This window comes from Phoca vitulina, unplaced genomic scaffold, assembly GCF_004348235.1.
Source record: "Phoca vitulina isolate PV1807 unplaced genomic scaffold, GSC_HSeal_1.0 scaffold13, whole genome shotgun sequence".
Lineage (NCBI taxonomy): Eukaryota > Metazoa > Chordata > Mammalia > Carnivora > Phocidae > Phoca > Phoca vitulina.
In genome coordinates, this window is record NW_022589716.1 from 9,340,217 (window position 1) to 9,360,700 (window position 20,484).

Here is a 20,484-nt window from a genome sequence, read left to right on the forward strand (position 1 = left end):
CAACTTATTAATTTACAAGCTATAATTAGATGTTTTTTAAAGAAGTAAAATATTGATTCACACCAAAAAATTTGCATAGGATACTTCTGAAGGATAAAGATCATCATGTAATCCAACAGTAAGGTCTCACAATGTCAAAGAAGTTTGTAATCTGTGTTCTAGGACACTGGATTCAAGGTTATGTTATTTCCTATCTAATTTTCCTATGATTTTCCTTAATAATTCACTTCTCCCAAAAGAAATTAGTTATTAATAAACAAAACTGTTGGGGTGCCTGGGTGGCTCATTCGGTTGGGTGTCTGACTCTCGATTTCAGCTCAGGTCATGAGCTCAGGATTGTGAGATCCGAGCCCTGCATCAGGTTCCATGCCCAGCATGGAGCCTGCTTGGGATTCTCTCTCCCCTCTCTCCCCTCTCTAAAAAAAAAAAAAAAAAAAAAAGAAAAAGAAACAAAGCTGTTCTTAAACTGCAGAAAACTTTATTGTTCAAAATATCCCTCAGTGTTTCTGACATCCAAAGGGTATTCACTTCATTCTAAATATACAACAATGAAACTATAAAGAACCAGAGATGATTTTCCTATAATGACAACCAGGAAACTTTTACAAAGCAGAGTAAAATCATCTGTAATCTTCTACAAATCTTGCATATACAAATACACTGCTATAAATGCTTCATTTGCCATCCTGGTTTTCAAAAGAATTCATATTAAAATATTTCTGACAAGCATATAGATTTTTTGGTCTCCCAAAATGGTAAACTAACTGGAGATTTTTAAATCTAGTCTGTATACAATACTGCAAATTATAGCATTAATTACACAATGTTATTCTCTAAAAGACTTTCTGTGATACAATTCTGTAATAAAATTTTCTTAAAAGTTAAATGAAAATCTACTTCCAAATCTTTCATTTGGTTTATACATTTAACTACACTAAGACTTCCAGACTGTTTCAAAAAATTAAATTTTAATATCTTGGGGGAAAAAAAAGAAAGCCATGTGCAAATTCTTAATGCTGAGAACAAAATACCTTTATTACTTCTAAAACTAGAGCAACTAATTTTTGACGTTTAAAGTACACACACACAGTCCCTATCAAATTATCATTTTCTGGTCTTCATAGTACTTATTCTTATTTGAAATTATCAGTTTATTTGTGTCTGCCTTCCCAAATACGTTATGTGAATGTAAGCTCCCATCCTGATGACAAAATATTACCAACACCTAGCATAAAACACAGCACAAGTCTTCAAATATTAAATAAGTAAATATTAAATACCACCCAAAAGAAAAAGAATTAAAAATTAAAAAATAAATACCACCAAGAGAATGGGCTTCCTCAAGGCAGAAATTCCTTCCTCAGTAAGGAAGACAACTCATCAAGAATAAGAGTTTGAATAAGATCATAAAACCATTCTAAAAACATATGCTCTTAAGATTTTAAGAAATACTATAGCACCTAAGCAGCACGAAAAGTTATCCTTAAATTTTTCTTATTGCTTATCTTGATTTCTTACATTTTTACAACATATTATTATTGTCATAAAAATCTATAATTATTTTAGCAAAGACAAATCAAACAGATCGACATTCAATTTAAAAATAAAATGATGACTTTTCTTTTTAGTAAATACCTTTTCTTGAAAGACAACAGCAGTTTCCAGCCCTGGCATGATGTCCAGTAGGAGTCTGCAAGCTGCAGTGTTTAAAGGGGGCTCTCGGCTTGTCATCACATATGCGTTCACCAGCTATAAAAAACGGAGGAATACTTTTCATCTGAAATTCAACACATTCAAATTAATGAAGTCTAATACACCCTTAATATATTCCCATCACTCGCCTCAGGGGTATTAAGAACTAACGATTACTAATTAAACCTTTATAAACAGGATCCTGTTGAGCCATGATGGGATATATTATTTCTTCTGTAGCTTTAAAATCAAATCCGCCCCCCAAAAAACAACAAATCAGCAACTACAGAATTAAAGCTTAAAGAGTATCAAGAAGAAATCACTCCCTATTTTTTTTTTACCCCTATTCTTACATACACTTCTTTAGAAAGATAAAGCAGGGCAAGATAACCCCTCCCCATTCTTGACAATGGTTAATGAAAAACTTGAATTTTGTAATTATACTATAAATATATTTAATTATTATACATAAATTATAAGTATATGTAAACGTATTAATAAAACTTTCATTTTAGCGCTCAAATACTACTGAATCTCCACTACTAACTGACACTGTGTTCTGTGCTGGGTATACATCAGTGAATAAGGCGCAGTCCCACCATCAAAGGGTTCATAATCCAACAGAGGTGACAGCTGGAAAAACAAATATCACTGAGTACAGGATGCTATAGAAGCCTGTAGGAGGCCACACAAACTCCTGCAGAAGAATCAGAGAAGACTTTAGAGGGGAAGGGATTCTAAGCCAGAATGTAAAGGACAAGTAGGAGTAGCTAAGGAGGAGTAGGGAGAAGAGCTAAAGGGCAAGAACTTAAAATTGAGAGGACAAAGGCCAGAGAGAGATACTGGGTTTGTATTTCAAACTGAGGAATTTAAAATTTATCTTGAGAGCAACAGGAAACCACTAATGGACTGTAAGCAAAAGGGTGCCATCACTTTTTGCATTTTAGAAATATTTCTGGGCTGTAAAGTGAATAGGTTGAAGGAGAACAGGACAAGATGATAAATCAGTTAAGAGGGATAGCCAAGAGAGAGATGGTAGTGGCTAAACTAAGGTCTGGCAACAAGGGCAGAAAGAAGTGGAGGGATTTGTGAAGGTTAATGGAATGGGAATGATAAGACCTGTAAGTTCACTGAATAAGAGAGCTTGGAAAAATAAAGGATAACTTCTAGCTGGCTAGAAAAGGACATCATTACTGAGCTAGAGAATAAGAGAAACAGAGTGTAGAGCAAACAATTAGACATGTGGAATTCAAGGTGCCTATGGAGGATATCCAGGTGAAAATATCTAGAAGGCAGCTGGAAATGATCTGAGGTACAGAAAAGATACTAGTGACTGAGAAATAAATTTGGGAGTTAATACAATACACACAATAATAATAGCTAATACTTAGCCCTCATGTACCAGGTTCTGTGCTAAGCACTTTTCATGATTAATTTCAGTCAAAGATTACAAAAACATTTTTAAACGTAAGAACTATCATCCCTATCTTATAGATTAAGAAAATAAAGCTTGGAGAAAATGAAGGTTGTTAGAGGCTTAAGTTGCCTCAAGATCAAACCATCAGTGAACAGTGAAGCTGCATTTAAACCCCAAACATGGACCCCAAAACCCATGCTTCCAAGCATCATGCACTCCGGCCTCCAAAAAACAAACCTAACAGCTACAACTTACTGAACGATTACTATGTCTCAGGAGCTGTGAACACTAGATGTATTTTCCCTGCTCATTTACTTCTCAACAGCCCAGAGTTAGGGAAGGTATCTTTCTCTCCCTCCACATGCCCAACGCACACACCACAGTGTCGGTGCAGAATCATGCCTCATGTATCACTCTTAGTTTTCTATTCAGAAACCCAAGAAAATGTCTATATTCCCAAGCTTAAAATCATCTTGCCAAAGGGATGAGCACAGATGCCTTGTGAGTCCTTACCGATATTCAACTCAACGAAGTATACACCGAAAAGAAAACACCTTGGCTACAACCAGGACTTTAGTAAGAAAGAAATCCAGGATCCTTAATTTGTTAAACCAATACCAAAAAAAAAATCTACCCACTCTATTCCCAATTCTGTCAAGACCTCAGGAGAAAGGTCTTTACAAACAATAAAGGTATAGCATCTGCTAATGATAATCTCTGGAGAAAAGTAAGAAGCAAACCTACTGCATTCATGAAATCATCATTCTTGAAGAGTATTCTCAGCAAGTGGCCCAGCATACACTCTGGATCAGCTCGACCTACCAAAAAGAAGAGGGGAGGAACAAATAAGGAATAAGTCAGTCATCCCAGTCAAGCAAGTAAAACCTCTGGAAAGGCACCTGGGTTGTTACAATAACTATTAAAATGCTACAAAAATAAAAGGAAACAAAAGATTCTTTTGATGAATTAGATTTCATAAGAAACATGCTCTAAAATTAAAAGTGACAATATAAAAACTTGAGACACTGCTCTCTAACTTTCCCATCTCCCAGCAAATTGCCTACACAGCAATGCTAAATTACATGAATGTGCACTAGACCCACACCAGCATTACAGTACACAAGGTCTAAAAAAGAAGCATAAAGGAGACTTAAGAGAAAGAAAAATCCTGATTTCCCAGCCAGATTAATGTAGGAAGCAAAACTTCTTTTGATGGGTGGACTGGAGGAGGTAAGACTCCAAGTCCAAACTCCCTTTCAACTATAATGCCAACAATACCAGAGATGCAGCCTCAAGCCTGTAATGATACCCGAGGTTGTGGGGGCAGGGCTCAGGAGGGGAATCCCACTAAGCAATCGCTAACTCTAAAGATATGGTAACTTACCTTGGCCATCTTAACTTTCCAGGCCAGGAACCTAGGATCTACTCAATACACAGCCTAAAGGTAAAAGAATTAATGACTGGGAAAATTATTGGTTTTTAAAGCAGATACCATCTATTTTAATTTTCCTTTAAGATCATTAGAGTGGCAAATTTAGTCAAAGGATACAATTCAGGATGAAGAAAAGAGTGAGCTACTGATTCAAAGTTTCTACCAAGCTGTAATTAGTATTCCAAAGTAAATCACAAAAGGAAAAGTTACAGAATGGTATCATAAAAACTAGCTGAGGACCTCGGATTACCTAACTTTGTTTATAAAAGATGAAAACTGACACCTTTTTATTAACAGAAATTATGCCTAATGACAAATATTGCTTAACATAAGAGGTAGGGAGGAAAAAAACAGTCTTTAAATTTTCTACTGAAAAAAAGCGTATCATTCTGTCTCTCCCTTCTTCTTCATTACCATTTCATCCCTTCCAAGGCCTTTCCAAGGTCACTAAACATGATCATCTCTCTTTTAATTCTTTTCATAACCCCATACATTAACTTAATTTCTTATTTCACATTCACATTCGTACTTCTTCATGCTCTGACTGCTTTACTGAAGAATTAAATAGGTGAATAATACTCTAAAGTCACAAGTGGGGATGCTAGGACAAAGCAACAGGTATCACATAAATAACTGGACACTCAATCTGAAATGCCTAGCTTACTTATATTTGAGAACAAAAGTCTAAGAGATAGAAATTAACCCTGTACCGATCAGGTAGGTATACAACATTCTTATTTTATAAGTCCCACTCATTCTCATATCTCTCCACATACAATATCTATCTCTTTTTTCCACAAAGGACTGCTTTTGACCTTACACAGAGAAAGTTTATATGCAGCATGGGCCCATATATGATTTAAGCTTTGCCGACTGGTACTCCACCTTAGAGAAAACATAAAATGGCAAAGTCTCGAGTCTCATATAGTTCTGTATCATACCAAATTCCATGCCAAAGCAGACTGGATTGTCATGGTTCTAATTAGCCCAAAATAAAGCCAAATTAACATGAAATGGCATACTTTAGCTGCTGAAATACTAAAGCAGACATTAAGAAACCTGTTTATTATTCAAGGTTCCAAGTATCAATTTCGTAACTGAAAACAAGGCACTGAATGCATTTTCAACTACATTTCCTCATTAGTAAAAGGATAATTATCCCTTTTTCTCCTTCAAAGAATCCAAGTTCATAACTGTTTCAAACGGTTGTTTGAAAGATGAAGGCACAAAGGATAATCTCTTTGGGGTTAAAAGTCAGAAAGGGAGAACATTTTTCCCTTTTTAAGTAACATACCAATAGTGTCAGTAAAGTATACCTACATAATTTAGTTCCTTGAAGTTAGTTATCTTCTATTTGATATATAAACATTACAAATATTTCAATTTTTTCAGGAATTTATTTTTCCTCACTACTCCCACCTTGAGCAATATTTTAACAATTAGATGATCTTACAACCTAGCAGGAAAGATGCTATTTCAATTGTAAATTTTCCTATGAAGCTATTTCCTTTTGTTAGAAAATTAGAGTCAGGCTTAAGAGAACACAGGTCTCACCAGGATGTCGGTCATCAAATGGGTCTGGATCTCCCTTACGATATTCTTCAGTTTCTTTTTCAATCAATTCAGACATCCTAGCACAAAGGGAAGACAGGGTCAACTCTAGACAAGCATACTAAAAAATGTACCACCACCTACAATAGTCAATTCAACAATCAAGGTGTAAAATAGAAGCAAAAAGTTAGAAAAAAGATATTTCCCGATGAACACAGAGATCTAAACAACCATCTCATAAAACAATTTCCACTCCCAAACACATTCTTCTCTCCACTTTCTGGTCTCAAAAAATAGCACTACCATCCTCTCAGGAGCCTAGGAGTCATCGTTAAAACCTTTTCTCCTCATCCCCCACAACAATAATTCTTGTCAGCTCTACCTACAAAGTATTTCCTGACTTCAATCATTTCTTTCAATCTTGACCATTCCTATCCTTGCCCAGAACACCATCAATTGCCTGAACTACTTGCAATAGCCTTTTCCCCAACTTCTTGCTTCAGTGCTTGACACAAAATTCATTCTCCAACTTCCAATGATTTACCACAATAACTTCAATTATACCCAAACACTATCATGGCTTACACCAACCCAGCTTCTGTCTGCATCTCTGACTTCTATTCTCCATTCTCCCTTCATTAAGCTTCAGTCATATGGCTTTCTCTGCTCTCCAAAGAGCCCAAGTTCATAATTGTTTCAGGACCTAAGTGCTATTACTTCAGCCTGTAACATTCTTCCCCCCACCTAAGCTCCCACCCCTACCCCAAGCCACCAATTATCTGCCTTCTCTCACCAAAGATTAGTTTTGCTTATTCTAGAATGTCATACAAATGGAATCATATATACTCTTTTCATAACTGGCTTCTTTAGTTCAGCATATTTTGAGTGATCCATGTTGTTTGTTGCGTGTATCAAGTCTTTTTTTATTCATGCTTTTTGAAATAAGAAAAATCACATTTTGAATACCCTAAGCAAGAATGACATTTTAACCCATTACAATGACAATCAAATACAAGGCTATCATACTCTCCAACCTCTACAATGCTCTGTCCTGACTCAAACTCTCCTATGTTTTATGCCCACAAAATCATACTTCCTATGGTGGTTCAATGGGTTAAGCATCTGCCTTCAGCTCAGGTCATGATCTCAGGGTCCTGGGATCGAGCCCCACATCAGGCTCCCTGCTCAGCAGGGAGTCTGTTTCTCCCTCTCCCTCTCCTTCTGTGCTCTCCCTCTCTCAAATAAAGTCTTTAAAAAAAACAAACAAAAACAAAACGATACTTCCTAGTCTTAAAAGCTAAGCTCCCTGCAAAAGCTCTTGCCTACTCTGGCACATTTTTCCCCATTAAGGCTCAAAAATATATCTACTTTTCTACCCTTCCCTTTAAACTCTGAAAATTCACTTTGCCACAAAGGGCTACCACACAAAATATGTTTACAATTATACAATGTAATATCTACCAATAACTTCTGTTGAAGTTCTGTTGAAACTAAGCAATATAGCACAGTGGAAGTGAAAAGATTCTGGAGCCAGCTGGCCAGGGTTCAAATCATACTTCTTCCACTGTGTGTGACTCTAGTCAAGTTACTTAACCTTTCTATGCCTCATCTGTAAAATAAATCTTATAGAGTTTCCTTGAGGTTTAAGGTAATATATGTTCTCTGCTTAAAATAAAACCTGACATGTGAGAGCTAATTAAGTATTGTTACAATGAAAACTGAGAATCAAAAACAAATAGAAAAACAATTTAAGGTAGATTTGACTGGGACAGGATAGGAAGGAGCCTTCTGGAGGCAGAACTCAAGTTGTTTAACTTGATGTAGGTGATAAGTTTTGCAAGTAAAGAATCCATCAAGCAGAGTACTGTATATATCTCAGTAATATAAAAAAACAAACCACAGAACCTGGGTAATGCTCACATAGCTTGGCCCAATGCCAGTTCCTTTTCACAGAATCAAGTCAAAGGCTTGATTATAATAGATAATATAACAATACAAATAATAAATAAAAACTCAAAGTTATAAGAAGCCACACACATTTTTCTTAGGAAAACTGTCAAAAAATCATGAAATTTGTGGCCTATAAAAGAATAGGCAAGCCTGAAATTCATTGCTTTTCAAGGAATATACCAAAACACCTACACCTGCGGCCAGTAGAGGTGGGGGGGGTAAGGGAGAGACCATAGACGTGTGAAAGAACTTTAGGAAATATTCAGTGAACTAACACACCCACAATCTGGATGATAGGAATTGCCCCTTTCTAAAATAAACTATACTTTTAATTCATTTTACTGTCTCTTAACACTTCCTGTCTAACTTTAAAGATCTTTTAAAGATCCTGCTCCATTAACTTTATTTTCCATTCCTACCTTATATTCACCCTCCACTCAGGTGAGGCCCATTTCCTCACTGCCACAAAAACATGTCCCAGTTCCTTCTCCCCTCAATGCTTTTTTCAGTCACATTTTTCACTTCTCCTAGAAAACCCTGACTCTTTGCTTTTCATCAAGCTATATTCTACCATCTTTCAAGTCCCTATTCCAAAAAACCTTTACCACATCCTGTACTGGATTACCACTCCTAACTGGAGTTAGAAGTTAAAAGCCAAAATTTCAAGCTTAGCTTTCCGCTATCTGGCTATGTTGTTTTTGCAAGTAGCTCCAAGGATGGCTGTCATTTAACAATGTAGCTCTCAGTGATACTTTTAGTGACAAATGAAATTAGGTTCAGGGAAGTATCTGACAGTCCCCACACACAAAAGGTCCTCAAATATTTGCTGAGTGAATAAAAGAAACCGACTCATTCAAGTTCTTTCCATTCTCATAACCCATGCAATATTTAGGAATCATACTGCCCAGTTTAGCACCTCATTGTATACTAATTTGTACTACTCTTCATTGTTTCATATCTGTTAGTTGCCTCCCAGACGGTTATCTCCTTGAGGACAGAGCCCCTCTACTTTAGGCTTTACACTACTAAGTATCATAGCACAGTGACAAAGTTGAGGGTCAAATATGATTATGGATGTGAAATAATCTTGAAAATAAAACACTATCTTTAGTATATGTACTCAATAAATATTTTTTCCAATTAAGTGAACCTACCACTAACATTAACATCCCTATTTATGACTCTCTCCTCTCAGTCACACCAATAATCACATTTTAACTGCACAATACTTAGATTCTTTAAATTCACTGTGGCTGCATTTCAAGTATCTTGTGATTAGTAGTTCTTAATCTCCACTGCCTCTACAAATTAAAATCCACGTTCCACCAGTAAGCAATAATCCTGTTTCTAAAAAAAATGTACTTTTTACATGTTCCCCATGTATCAAGAGCAACAAAGCATTTATCCCCACTTAAATTTTCATAAGATCATAAGTTCTCTTTATTCCTCTAGAATACATCATTGCACAAACAAAAGGCCTTTTTCTCTGCTATATCAAAGATTAAATGTTAAAGATCCCCATGTTCCACTGACCGCCTCCTTAGAAAAACCATGGGCATCCCTCTCCGGCCTTTATTTTTCACTCTCCTGTTTCACACATCATTCAGGAAAATTATGTCCCACACAGTTGCTATGTACCAGGCATGCACATGTCATTGTCTGTGGAGACACCAATAAAAAGGTATAGTACCTGTCTTTAAAAAAACTTATAATTAAAAAAAAAAAAACCTTACAATTTAGTGAAATAACACATGCAAAAAAAAAATTATAGTACAATTTGGTTAAGAGTTAAAATGGGGGAAATTATAATTATACATTTTATATATACATTTGTGTGTGTACATACACACACACACAAATGACTGGAGTATTAAAAAAGAAAAAAAAAGGAGTGCCCAAACCTACCTGGGGATGTCAAAGTCAGAGTTTTACAGACCTGATTCTCAAACTGCTTCTCGAAAGGATGAGAGTTTGCCAGGCAGACAGACATACCAAGGAAAGGCATTTCAGGCCAAAGGAACAGCAAGTGTAAAGGCACACAGACATTAGAAAATATGGTACTATTCCTTACTGAAGAAGACTAACACTATGAGGCAGAAAAAAGAGGTAGAGGCCAAATCATAAATGGCTTCATAGAGGCGCCTGGGTGGCTCAATCGTTAAGTGTCTGCCTTCAGCTCAGGTCACGATCCCAGGGTCCTGCTTCTCCCTCTCCCACTCCCCCTGCTTGTGTTCCCTCTCTAGCTGTCTCTCTGTCAAATAAATTAATAAAATCTTTAAAAAATACATAAGTAAATAAAATAAATAAATAAATAAATGGCTTCGTAGGCCACTCTAAAATAGAGTATAGGAAAATATTCTGTAGGAAAAATAGAGCCAGAGAAGAGGTATGATCAAAGGTATGACAATCAGATCTGTGTATAAGAGGACTCTTTCAGCAAAGAGGAGGATATGTTAGAAGATGGTAAACTGGAGATGGAGAGAAAATTCACACTGCCTAAGAGGCCAGTCAAAACATGATCAGTATCTAATGAAGGAAGTGGTAAGGGGGAATGGGGAAGAAGAGAAAGCAGAAATTCTCAGGGCCTGGGACTAAACTGTGTTAGTATAAGAAGACACTGCACACCAAAGTGGAGAGTACAAAAGCACAAACTGTGAATGAGAAAGGAAGCAGAATGAAGATGATAAGCTCTACTGTAGACATGGTATGTTCAGGTGTCTGCAAATAGCCAGGTAAAGATGTGTACACTAAGCAGCTGAGAAAAAGGTCTGAGATTTTTAAAAAGAGGGATCTGAAGTAGAAATAGTGATTTGAAAGTTAACCTAAGAATAATGTTTTAAATCATGGATAGGAATGAAACTATCTAGGTAGAATATTTAGGGTGAAGAGAAAAAAGAACCACCAACAAAACCCTAAGGGTGAAACACAGACAAGAGAAGAACCTACGAAGGAGAATAAGGACCAACAGCCTGAGAAGAAAAGTAAGAAAGTTTCAAGAAGTAGTGAGATAAAGACTGGTTCTGAAAGAAAAAAATGGATTTAGAATTCAGTCAAGATGAAAATGTTCCCATACTATCCTCCAATTTTTTCAACTGAATTTTTCAATTTTCAATCCATTTTTCAAATGAATTTCTAAAAAAACATAACTGTTCATACCTGGTAAGGATAGGTACCATGTCCTGTCCACTGCCATGTTCCTTTTCCCACTGCTCCAGCAGGGTAGTGAGCTCAGCTTTGGAGTCCACATGCACCGCTACTGTAGTCATGGCTTGGCCTAAGGAATCAAAAATATATGTAAATAACACATGAACACAAGCAAATAAACCTGACATGCTTCCTACAAAAAAGTGAGAAGGGGGGAGAAGAGGGATGAGCAAGCAACAAAAAACTTAACTCCCAGACCCTTCACATAATTTTATTTGTGGTACAATGGGACACGCAGCATTGGGAGCCAGGATACTCTTCTTCAAGTCCTTTCACCCCCTCCCAACCTTGGTTTGCTCAACTGTCAACTGAGACAAGGAACTGGATCAAAATCGTGATTCTCACCCTTTCTAGGATCAGGAACCCCTCTAAGAAACAGACAAAAAGCTAGGGTCCCTTTCTCTCCTCAAAAATGCATACACGTGGGGCACCTGGATGGCTCAGTGGGTTAAGCGTCTGACTCTTGGTTTCGGCTCAGGTCATGACCTCCTGGTCATGGGATCAAGCCCCGCACTGATCAGCGAGGAGGAGTCGGCTTTGGATTCTCTCTCCCTCTCCTTCCCCTTCTGCCACTCCCCCCGCCTCTCTAAAAATTATTATAATCTTTTTTTAAAAAATGCATACACCTACATACCACACACACACACAAATCCCTACTCTAGATCCCTGAGGTCCAAAACTTTGAAGCAACCTTTTTTAGTAGAAAATGTGGCAAAAATCACTCCCCAAAATATTCTGCTCTTCTAAGTCTTTGGGGGAAAGTTCTATGAAAGATAAATAATATGTCCCTGTCAATTCTTTTTTTCTTTTAAGAATTTATTTATTTGAGAGAGAGAGCAAGTGTGAGAGAGCACAAGCAGGGGGAGAGGGAGAAGCGGGATCCCCACTGAGCAGGGAGCCTGATGTGGGGCTCCATCCTAGGACCCTGGGATCATGACCTGAGCCGAAGGCAGACATTTAATCGACTGAGCCACCCAGGTGCCCCGTCCCTGTCAATTCTTAACAAAAGGTCAAGAACTAAAGTGGGTATCATGAAAGTTTAGAAGGAGCATTGTAATTATAAGCCCATTTGTCTTTCACGCTTCCTAACCTCTCTCACAGCTGATTTCCTAGAAGGAGCATGAGAGGCTAGAGATAGAGAAGTTGATGGGTTGAGCGGTCAGCCCTGGGATACAGAAGGACAGGGAGCTGAGACGAGCTTTGCAGGAGCCGCCTGAGAAATCCACATGAGGAAAAGAGGTTTATTTATTAAGGGGCTCCAAAAGGGATAAACGAGACCCAAATGTTTAGATGGTTTACAGATCAACTTCTTTGCCAAAGCAGTCTTAGGATCAAAATGTCAGACCTTCCATGCGAAATTTGTATTTTCACAGAAACAGCAACAATTCTATAAAAACAGTCTAACACTAGAAAGAGATTACTGGCTGATCTAGGATTATTATTGACTCTTCTAAAGATACCTACCATAAGACCAAAGGAAATACTTGTGAAAGATACCACCAACTCTCTAAAATGTAAACATTGTGTTTTAATAAAGTAGAGGCAATTCTAATAGTGAACAGTGATTCATGTCACTGGAGAATAAGTGTTTCAAAAAAAAAACTTTTTAATTTAAAGCCTTCTTTTCTACAGAGAAGAATCCACATTTTCAGTCTTTCTAGCCAGTCAGAAAAGGAAATGCTGCAGGTGTGACTAATACGGACCTCTGACTTTAACAATCCAGGCTGTACTTTTGACCTCAATCCACTAACTACACATTTTTTAAAATAACCTGATCTGGAATAATTTTAGATTTACAAGAAAGTTGCAAAGGTATTAGAATTCACATATACCCCTTACCCAGTTCAGTTTCTCCTAATGCCATCGTATTATTTTATAGTGGAATAATGTCAAAATTAAGAAACCCAACATTGGTATATTATCATTAACTAAACTCAACTTGTTTCAGATTTCACCAATTTTTCCATCCATGTCCTTTTTCTGTTCCAAGATCTCATCCAGGATACTACACTGCATTTAGGTGTCATGTCTCCCTCATGTACTTTGGTCTATGACAGTTTTTGAGTTGTTCCTTGTTTTTCATGACCTTGACAATCCTGAGGAATACTGGGGGGGGGGGGAAGAGTGGGGACATTTTATGATAAAGATCTAGAAACTGTGCAAAGAAGTTAAAAGCAAAATTAAGCTCCTAAGACACATCCTAAAAGTGTAAGAGAGAGATGGCTTTACTGGTGAACTCTAATAAAATGTTTAAAGAAAATTAACATCAATCCTCAAATTCTTCCACAAAATAGAAGAGGAAGAACACTTCCTAATCTATTCCATGAAGCCAACATTACTCTGATGCCTAAGCCAAATAAAGCCAACACAAGAAAACTACAAATATCTTTTATTAATACACATGCAAAAATCTCAACAAAATACTAGCAAGCTGAATACAGCAGCACATTAACAGAAATATGTATCATGACCAAGTGGGATTTATCCTAGAAATGCAAAGGTGGTTTGACATACAAAAATCAACTAATGTAACATATTAATAGGATGACGGAAAAAAAAACATGTTCATCTGATTGATATGGAAAAAGCATCTGATAAAATCCATTACCCTTCTGTGGATAAAAAAAAAAACACTCAAATTGGGAACAGAAGAGAACTTCCTCAACATGGTAGAGGGCATTAAAAAAAAAAAAAAACCCACAGCTAACATTATAGTCAATGGTGAGACTGAAAGCTTTCTCCCTAAAATCACAAAAAAAGACAAGGATGCCTGCTTTCACACTTATATTAAACATTACACTAGAGCTCTAGCCAGAGCAATTAGGTAAGAAAAAGAAAAAAGGCATCCAAGTTGGAAAAGAGGAAGTAAAACTATCCTTATTCACAGGTGACATGATTCTATACAGAAAGAATCTGCAAAAAACTAGTAGTGCTAATTAACAAATTTTAGCAGTCACAGAGTACAGATCAACACACAGAAATCAGGTATACTGCTATATGCTAGCAATGAACAATCCAAATATGAAATTAAGAAAACAATTTCACTGGGGCACCTGGCTGGCTCAGTCAGAAGAGCATGCAACTCTTGATCTCAGGGCTGTGAGTTTGAGCCCCACATTGAGTGTAGAAATTACTAAAAATAAATAAATAAAATAAAATGAACTTTAAAAAAAAAAGTATCATTTATAATAGCACCAAAAATAATAAAATATTAAGGAATAAGTTTAACCCCAAAAAGCACAAGACTTATACACTGAAATCTATAATACACTGCTGGGATAAACTAGAGAAGAACTAAATAAATAAATGGAAAAACATCTTATGTTTATGGATTAGAAGACTTAATATTGTTAAGATGGCAATACTCTCTAAAGTGGTCAATAGTCAATACAATCCCTATCAAAATCGTAATGACCTTTTTTTTGCAAAAATGGAAACACTGAAAACCAAAACTATCTTAAAAAGAACAAAGTTGGAAAATTCACACTTCTGATTTCAAAACTTAGTACAAGGCTACAGTGATCAAAACACTATCCTACTGGCGTTAGGATAGGCACATACACCAGTGCAAAAGAACTCAGAGTCCAGAAATAAAATCTCACATTTATGGCTAACTAATTTTCAGTTAAGTGTGCCAGACCATTCAACAGGGAAAGAATTTATTGAAAGACCAGTAGACTGTTAGTAGAAAGACTAACGGTATGTCAACAAATTCTGCTGAGAAAACTGGATATCCACATGCAAAAGAATGAAGCTGAATCCTTGACTCACACCACATAAAAAATTAGTTCAAAATGGGTAAAGACCTAAATGTAGAAGCTTAAACTATAAAACTCTTAGAGGTAAACATAGGGGTAAATCTTCGTGACCCTGAAACTGGCAAGGGATTTTTACTTGTGACACCAAAAGCATAAGCAACAAAACAACAAACAGATAAATTAGACTTAACCTTTAAAACTTTTGTGCATCAAATGACATTGTCAAGAAAATGAAAAGACAAACCATGAAATGGGAGAAAATATTTGCAAATCATGTATCTGATAAGGATCCTGGATAGGATATATAAAGAACTCCTACAATTCAATAACAACAACAACAACAACAAACCCCAATTTTAAAATGGGCCGAAGGGCGCCTGGGTGGCTCAGTTGGTTAAGCATCTGCCTTCGGCTCAGGTCATGATCCCAGGGTCCTGGGATTGAGTCCCACATCAGGCTCCCTACTCAGGGGAGAGTCTGCTTCTCCCTCTGCCCCTCCCCCCGGTCATGCTCACTCATGTGCACGCTCTTTCTCTCTCGCAAAAATTAATTAATTAAAATGGGCAGAGATCCTGAATGGGCGCTTCTCCAAAGATCCACAAATGGCTAACAAGTACATGAAAATATGCTCAACATCATAAGCCATCAGAGAAATGAAAATCAAAACCACAGTGAGATACCACTAACACCTACTAGAATGACTCTAAACAAAAAAATCAGAAAATAAGCATTGGCAGGATGTGGAGAAACTGGAATGCACACTGCTAGTGGGAATGTAAAATGGCACGACTACGGAAAACAGTTTGGCCCCTCCTCAAAAAGTTTTAAGAAAAAGTTAAATATAGAATTACCATATGACCCAGCAATTCCACATCAAGGTATATACCCAAAAGAACTGAAAACAGATATTCAAAGAAATATTTGTACACAAATGTTCAAAGTAGCATACTCGCAATAGCCAAAAGGTGGAAACAATAGCCAAAAGATGTTCATCAAAGGATGAATGGATAAACAAAACATAGTTACATTCATACAATGCACTATTATTCAGCCATAGAAAGAAATGAAGTACAGATAGATGTTAGAGCTACTAATGAAAACTGAAAATATGCTAAGTGAAAGAAGCCAGGCACAAAAGGTTATATGTTGTAGGATTCTATTTATGTGAAACATCCAGAATAGATAAATCCATCAGAAAGCTGCCTACTGGTTGCCAGGGGCTTGGGGAAGGGGGAAATATGGAATGATGGAAATTGGGTGATGAAAATGTCTTGGAACTAAAAGAGGTAATGGTTGCACAACATCATTAGTCTACTAAAGGCCAACTGAATTGAACACTCTAAAATGGTTAGTGATCAATTTATAGTATGTGAATTTTACCACAATTTTTTTTTAAGTGGAAAAAAAGGGGTGCCTAGGTGGCTCAGTCAGCTAAGCGCCCAACTCTTGATCTCAGCTCAGGTCTCGATCTCAGGGTTGTGAGTTCAAACCCCACACTGGGCTCCATGTGCAGTGCGGAGCCTACTTTAAAAAACTAAAAATAAAAATAAAAAAATAAAGGGGCGCCTGGGTGGCTCAGCCAGATAAGCATCTGCCTTCTGCTCAGGGTCCTGGGATCGAGCCCCTCATCAGGCTCCCTTCTCGGTGGGGAGCCTGCTTCTGCTTCTCCCTCGCCCTCTGCCGCTCCCCCTGCTTGTGCTTGCTCTCTCTTTCTCTGTCGAATAAATAAATAAAATCTTTAAAAAAATAAAAATAGGTGTGCCTGGGTGGCTCAGTCGTTAAGCGTCTGCCTTCGGCTCAGATCATGATCCCAGGGTCCTGGGATGGAGCCCCACATCTGGCTCCCTGCTCCACGGGAAGCCTGCTTCTCCCTCTCCCACTCCCCTTGCTTGTGTTCCTTCTCTCGCTGTGTCTCTCCCTGCCAATAAATAAATAAAATCTTAAAAAATAAAAAATAAAAAAATAAAATGGAAAAAAGATCAGGTGGGAATGCCTATTGGTTAACCTGTGACCAACATAGTAGAGCACATAAAGCCAAAGTTTAAGGCAAACATTACGTTTAATAAAGGTCAACTCAAGAGCATTAAAATAACAGAATTTTAGAGTTCAATTTAGAAACATATTCTTTTCAAAACTTGCAATTAAGTATGCTTAAGAATAATTATAACTTTGGAAATGATCACTTGCCCAGGAAAAATATAAACTCAGACTAAAATAATATCAATGATAATTCATTCAATTATCAATGAAAGACGATTAATATAAAATGTTAAAGGTGCAGTCATCTTATTGTGCATAGACAGCGAAGGTACATTACTCAATTCACCATGTTTTAAAGTGAGCTCTTTAAGTGGTACACAGAATTTATGGCCTATCCAATAATGACACAATAGTTACCAATTACTGAATATTAATATGAGACAGATATTTGGCTCATTTCTTACGTTATTCTGAATTTTCACAACACCCTGCCCTTTTTTACAGATGATAGAATGGACTGAGAGAAGTCCCAAAGACTAATCAATTGGTACTTGGTAGAAAAGGGTTTCAAGCATTCACATGCCAACTCTGCAGATATACCTAGGAGATCTTGGTCAAGTTATTTAACTTCTCCAAATCTCGACTGCCTTATCTGTAAAATGGAAATGGTTGTTGTGAGGGTTAAACGGTAATACTGTCCATACAATGAAATAATATAAAGTCCTACAAAAAATACGTGGAACGTCTTCATCCTAAAGGTTGCCTGCCAATATTTAGGGGTGATGTGTCTGCAACTAATTTCCAAATGATTCCACAAAATAAGAAATACACACCACACCTATAGAAAAAATATAACAAAATATCAATAATCATGAATCTGGATGGATAAACGAGTGTTCATTTCACTACTCTTTCAACCATTTGAAAATTTCCATAATTAAGAAGTTGAAAAAAATTAAGACGGATTTCCTTTCCTAATTTGAACCAGTTCTCAAATATATATCAAATGAGAAAAGCAAAGTGTATGTATATGCATGCACCCACTCCCTGAATAAAGTATCTCTGGACGAACACACAAGAAACAGATAATACCTATTACTCTTGTGCAGGTAACAGACTTTCTGAGAAGTAATGGTAGGATAAAGATTTTTCAGGATAGGTTATTAACCCAGCTCTATCATTTTTCCGCTATTTTGTAAACTTAACTGTTTAAATCATAAAATCTGTCCTCCCCAAATACACAATATTTAATGGCCTATTCGGCAGAAACTACACCAAAGCCTAAAATCAAGTCCATGTTAAGGACAGATCTCATAAGGTTAAAATCGGGAAACAAATGTCTTAAAGCATTCTTCCTTATTGGAAAAAAAAAAAAAAAAGCGGGGGGAGGGGGAAGGGGGAGAAATCCAAGTTTGGAGCTTCAAGTAAAATTTACCCAATAATTAATATGACATATAAGATCATACAGAACAATTTTCTATTAGCGTCCATGACAATGACAAAAAAATAATAAGGAAACTGATATAAGCCCAATTGCATTCACTTCAAACTCTTGTGGTTCATTCTACCAGATTCCTCCCCTATTAAACTTAATAACTGTACAACAGGTAGAACAGTAAAACACTGTGCTCAACTACTCAAGAGATTTTGAACATAAAATGATTTCCTCTATGTTCTCCACTTTCTGTACCTATTATATCCTTAACATCCAAAATATATCACCACTCAAAAATAGATAATACTTCTATATACAAAAATCTTGACAGATCAAGCAAAAAAATACCGAATCAATTCCTAAAGAGTCTACATATACAAGCTTATATAAACCTTAAAGGTAAACTCCAATACACTGGAAAAGAAAATTACAGGACGACACTGCCAATGAACCCCTCACTCTGTACATTAAAGCGTGTAGAACAGGAAGATGATGCTAATAATTAAACGTGTATACTAATTAAAAGGCTTAACTGAGAAGGCAGAGTAAAGAAAAACTGAGGACAATGTGACGTATGCAAAGACGATTCATTTGGGACTCAAAAAACCATTACACACTCCAAAATTATTCATCAACAAATGCGAAACCCAAGCGCTGACACTTGGGTAAGAGGAAGTGAGACGGAAATCGTCCAGGAAGCCAAGAGTTAAGCAAATGCCTGTCACCCCTGTTGAAAACGACTAGAACCCCCGGAAACAGGCTCCCGGGAAGCTTGGCGGGCACTCAAGAGGTTTGGTTCCACGCTGCAAGACCCACACACCTCTCTCTCCACCCCTCCCCTCCACCAGGGGGTGGGAGGAGTGCCCGGAAAGCTCCGCCCCCCTCGCCCGGTCAGAAAGCCGGACGGGTGCAAAGGGAGGTGGCACGAGGCCGAGGGAGGGGAGAGCCCGCCCAGGTGACTGGAGCTGGAGGCGGAGACACAGCCTGGGAAGGGGGCCGCCGTACGGCAGGGAAGATGGAGCCCCCCAGCCCGTACGGAAGAAAAATAGAAAGACTGGAAGGAAAAAGGTTGACGAGGGGAATGAGAGGCACCCCTCCTCCAGGCAGGGGCAAGCACACCCCTGCCCCCCAATCCGGGCGGAAGAGTTACTCTCGGGAAGCTTCTTTTGCGGACTGGGAGAAGAACGCGGAGGCCCCGCCCCCGAGCCAAGAATCTGGAGGAGGAAAAGTCCTGTCAGGCCCCGGACCCAGCCTCCCCGCCGGCCCGGCCCGCCCCCTCCCCGCCGGCGGCCCAGGCAGGTGCCGCCCCTCCCCCAGTCCGGCGCCCACTCTCCCTCCCGCCCGGCCACGCGCCCTGTCTTCTCTCGGCCTTCCCAGAGAGCCGTCTCCCTCCTTTCCCCACTCACCTTCCCGGGCGGCTCGGCCGCTCCCCCCTGACCCCGCCAGCGGCCACAGTTCACACACACCACCTCAGGTCCCGCACTCACTCTCCCTCACTCACACACAGCGCGACCACAGATCCAGAGCGGCCCACATATTATGCGTCACTCGCGTGCTACGTGCCCCGCGCGCTCGAGCGCGCGCGCGCCCCGACTTGGCGCGAGGCTCGCTGGCAGGGGGCGGGAGGAGAAATCGAAGAGCCGCGGGGCCGCCTGGGAAATGAAGTTCAGCTTGTAGGGGCGGGGCCTACCCGTCTTGATTGGTGCTTGAGCACTTACTCCCCGCGCATTGACTTCTGGGCTTTATAGTTTTTCCGCATTGACGCGAACCGCTGTGTACTCATTGGCGGCTTCGGAAGGCGGAAGCGAATAGAGAGGGATCCGATCCACCCAAGCCAGCGTTACAACCACTTGACACCTTCTCAGTACCTTATTCTGCCCTGTGTGACAGGGGTGAGCCTCTGTTCTATTCTCTCATTTGCCCCATTATACCTAGAGTATACCAGTATTTAGGAAAATATTTCCCACAAGCGTATCAGAAATCACAGCACTCATTAAACAGAAGGCACTGGTTTTTCTTTGTCTTTATGCTCAAGACCTAACCTGTAGGATCAATAAATATTTAT

General features: G+C 38.4%; 1 protein-coding gene across 3 annotated transcripts in view; it reads right to left on the minus strand.

Annotated features, from left to right (window-relative positions):
- DCAF1 (DDB1 and CUL4 associated factor 1) overlaps nucleotides 1-19,966 on the minus strand; it is a 72,763-nt gene extending 52,797 nt beyond the window's left edge. For 2 of the 3 annotated variants that reach the window (XM_032411371.1, XM_032411370.1), the window contains exons 1-5: nucleotides 19,826-19,966; nucleotides 11,199-11,316; nucleotides 6,096-6,172; nucleotides 3,854-3,927; nucleotides 1,636-1,749 (exon numbers count right to left, since the gene is read on the minus strand). In XM_032411371.1, the coding sequence (XP_032267262.1) occupies nucleotides 1,636-1,749; nucleotides 3,854-3,927; nucleotides 6,096-6,172; nucleotides 11,199-11,308 (375 nt within the window). In that variant the 5' untranslated portion in view covers nucleotides 11,309-11,316; nucleotides 19,826-19,966. Of the gene's footprint in view, nucleotides 1-1,635; nucleotides 1,750-3,853; nucleotides 3,928-6,095; nucleotides 6,173-11,198; nucleotides 11,317-19,825 lie in introns of those variants that run through there. The other variant, XM_032411372.1, reaches the window with a different exon arrangement.
- Between the last annotated feature and the right edge of the window lie 518 nt (nucleotides 19,967-20,484).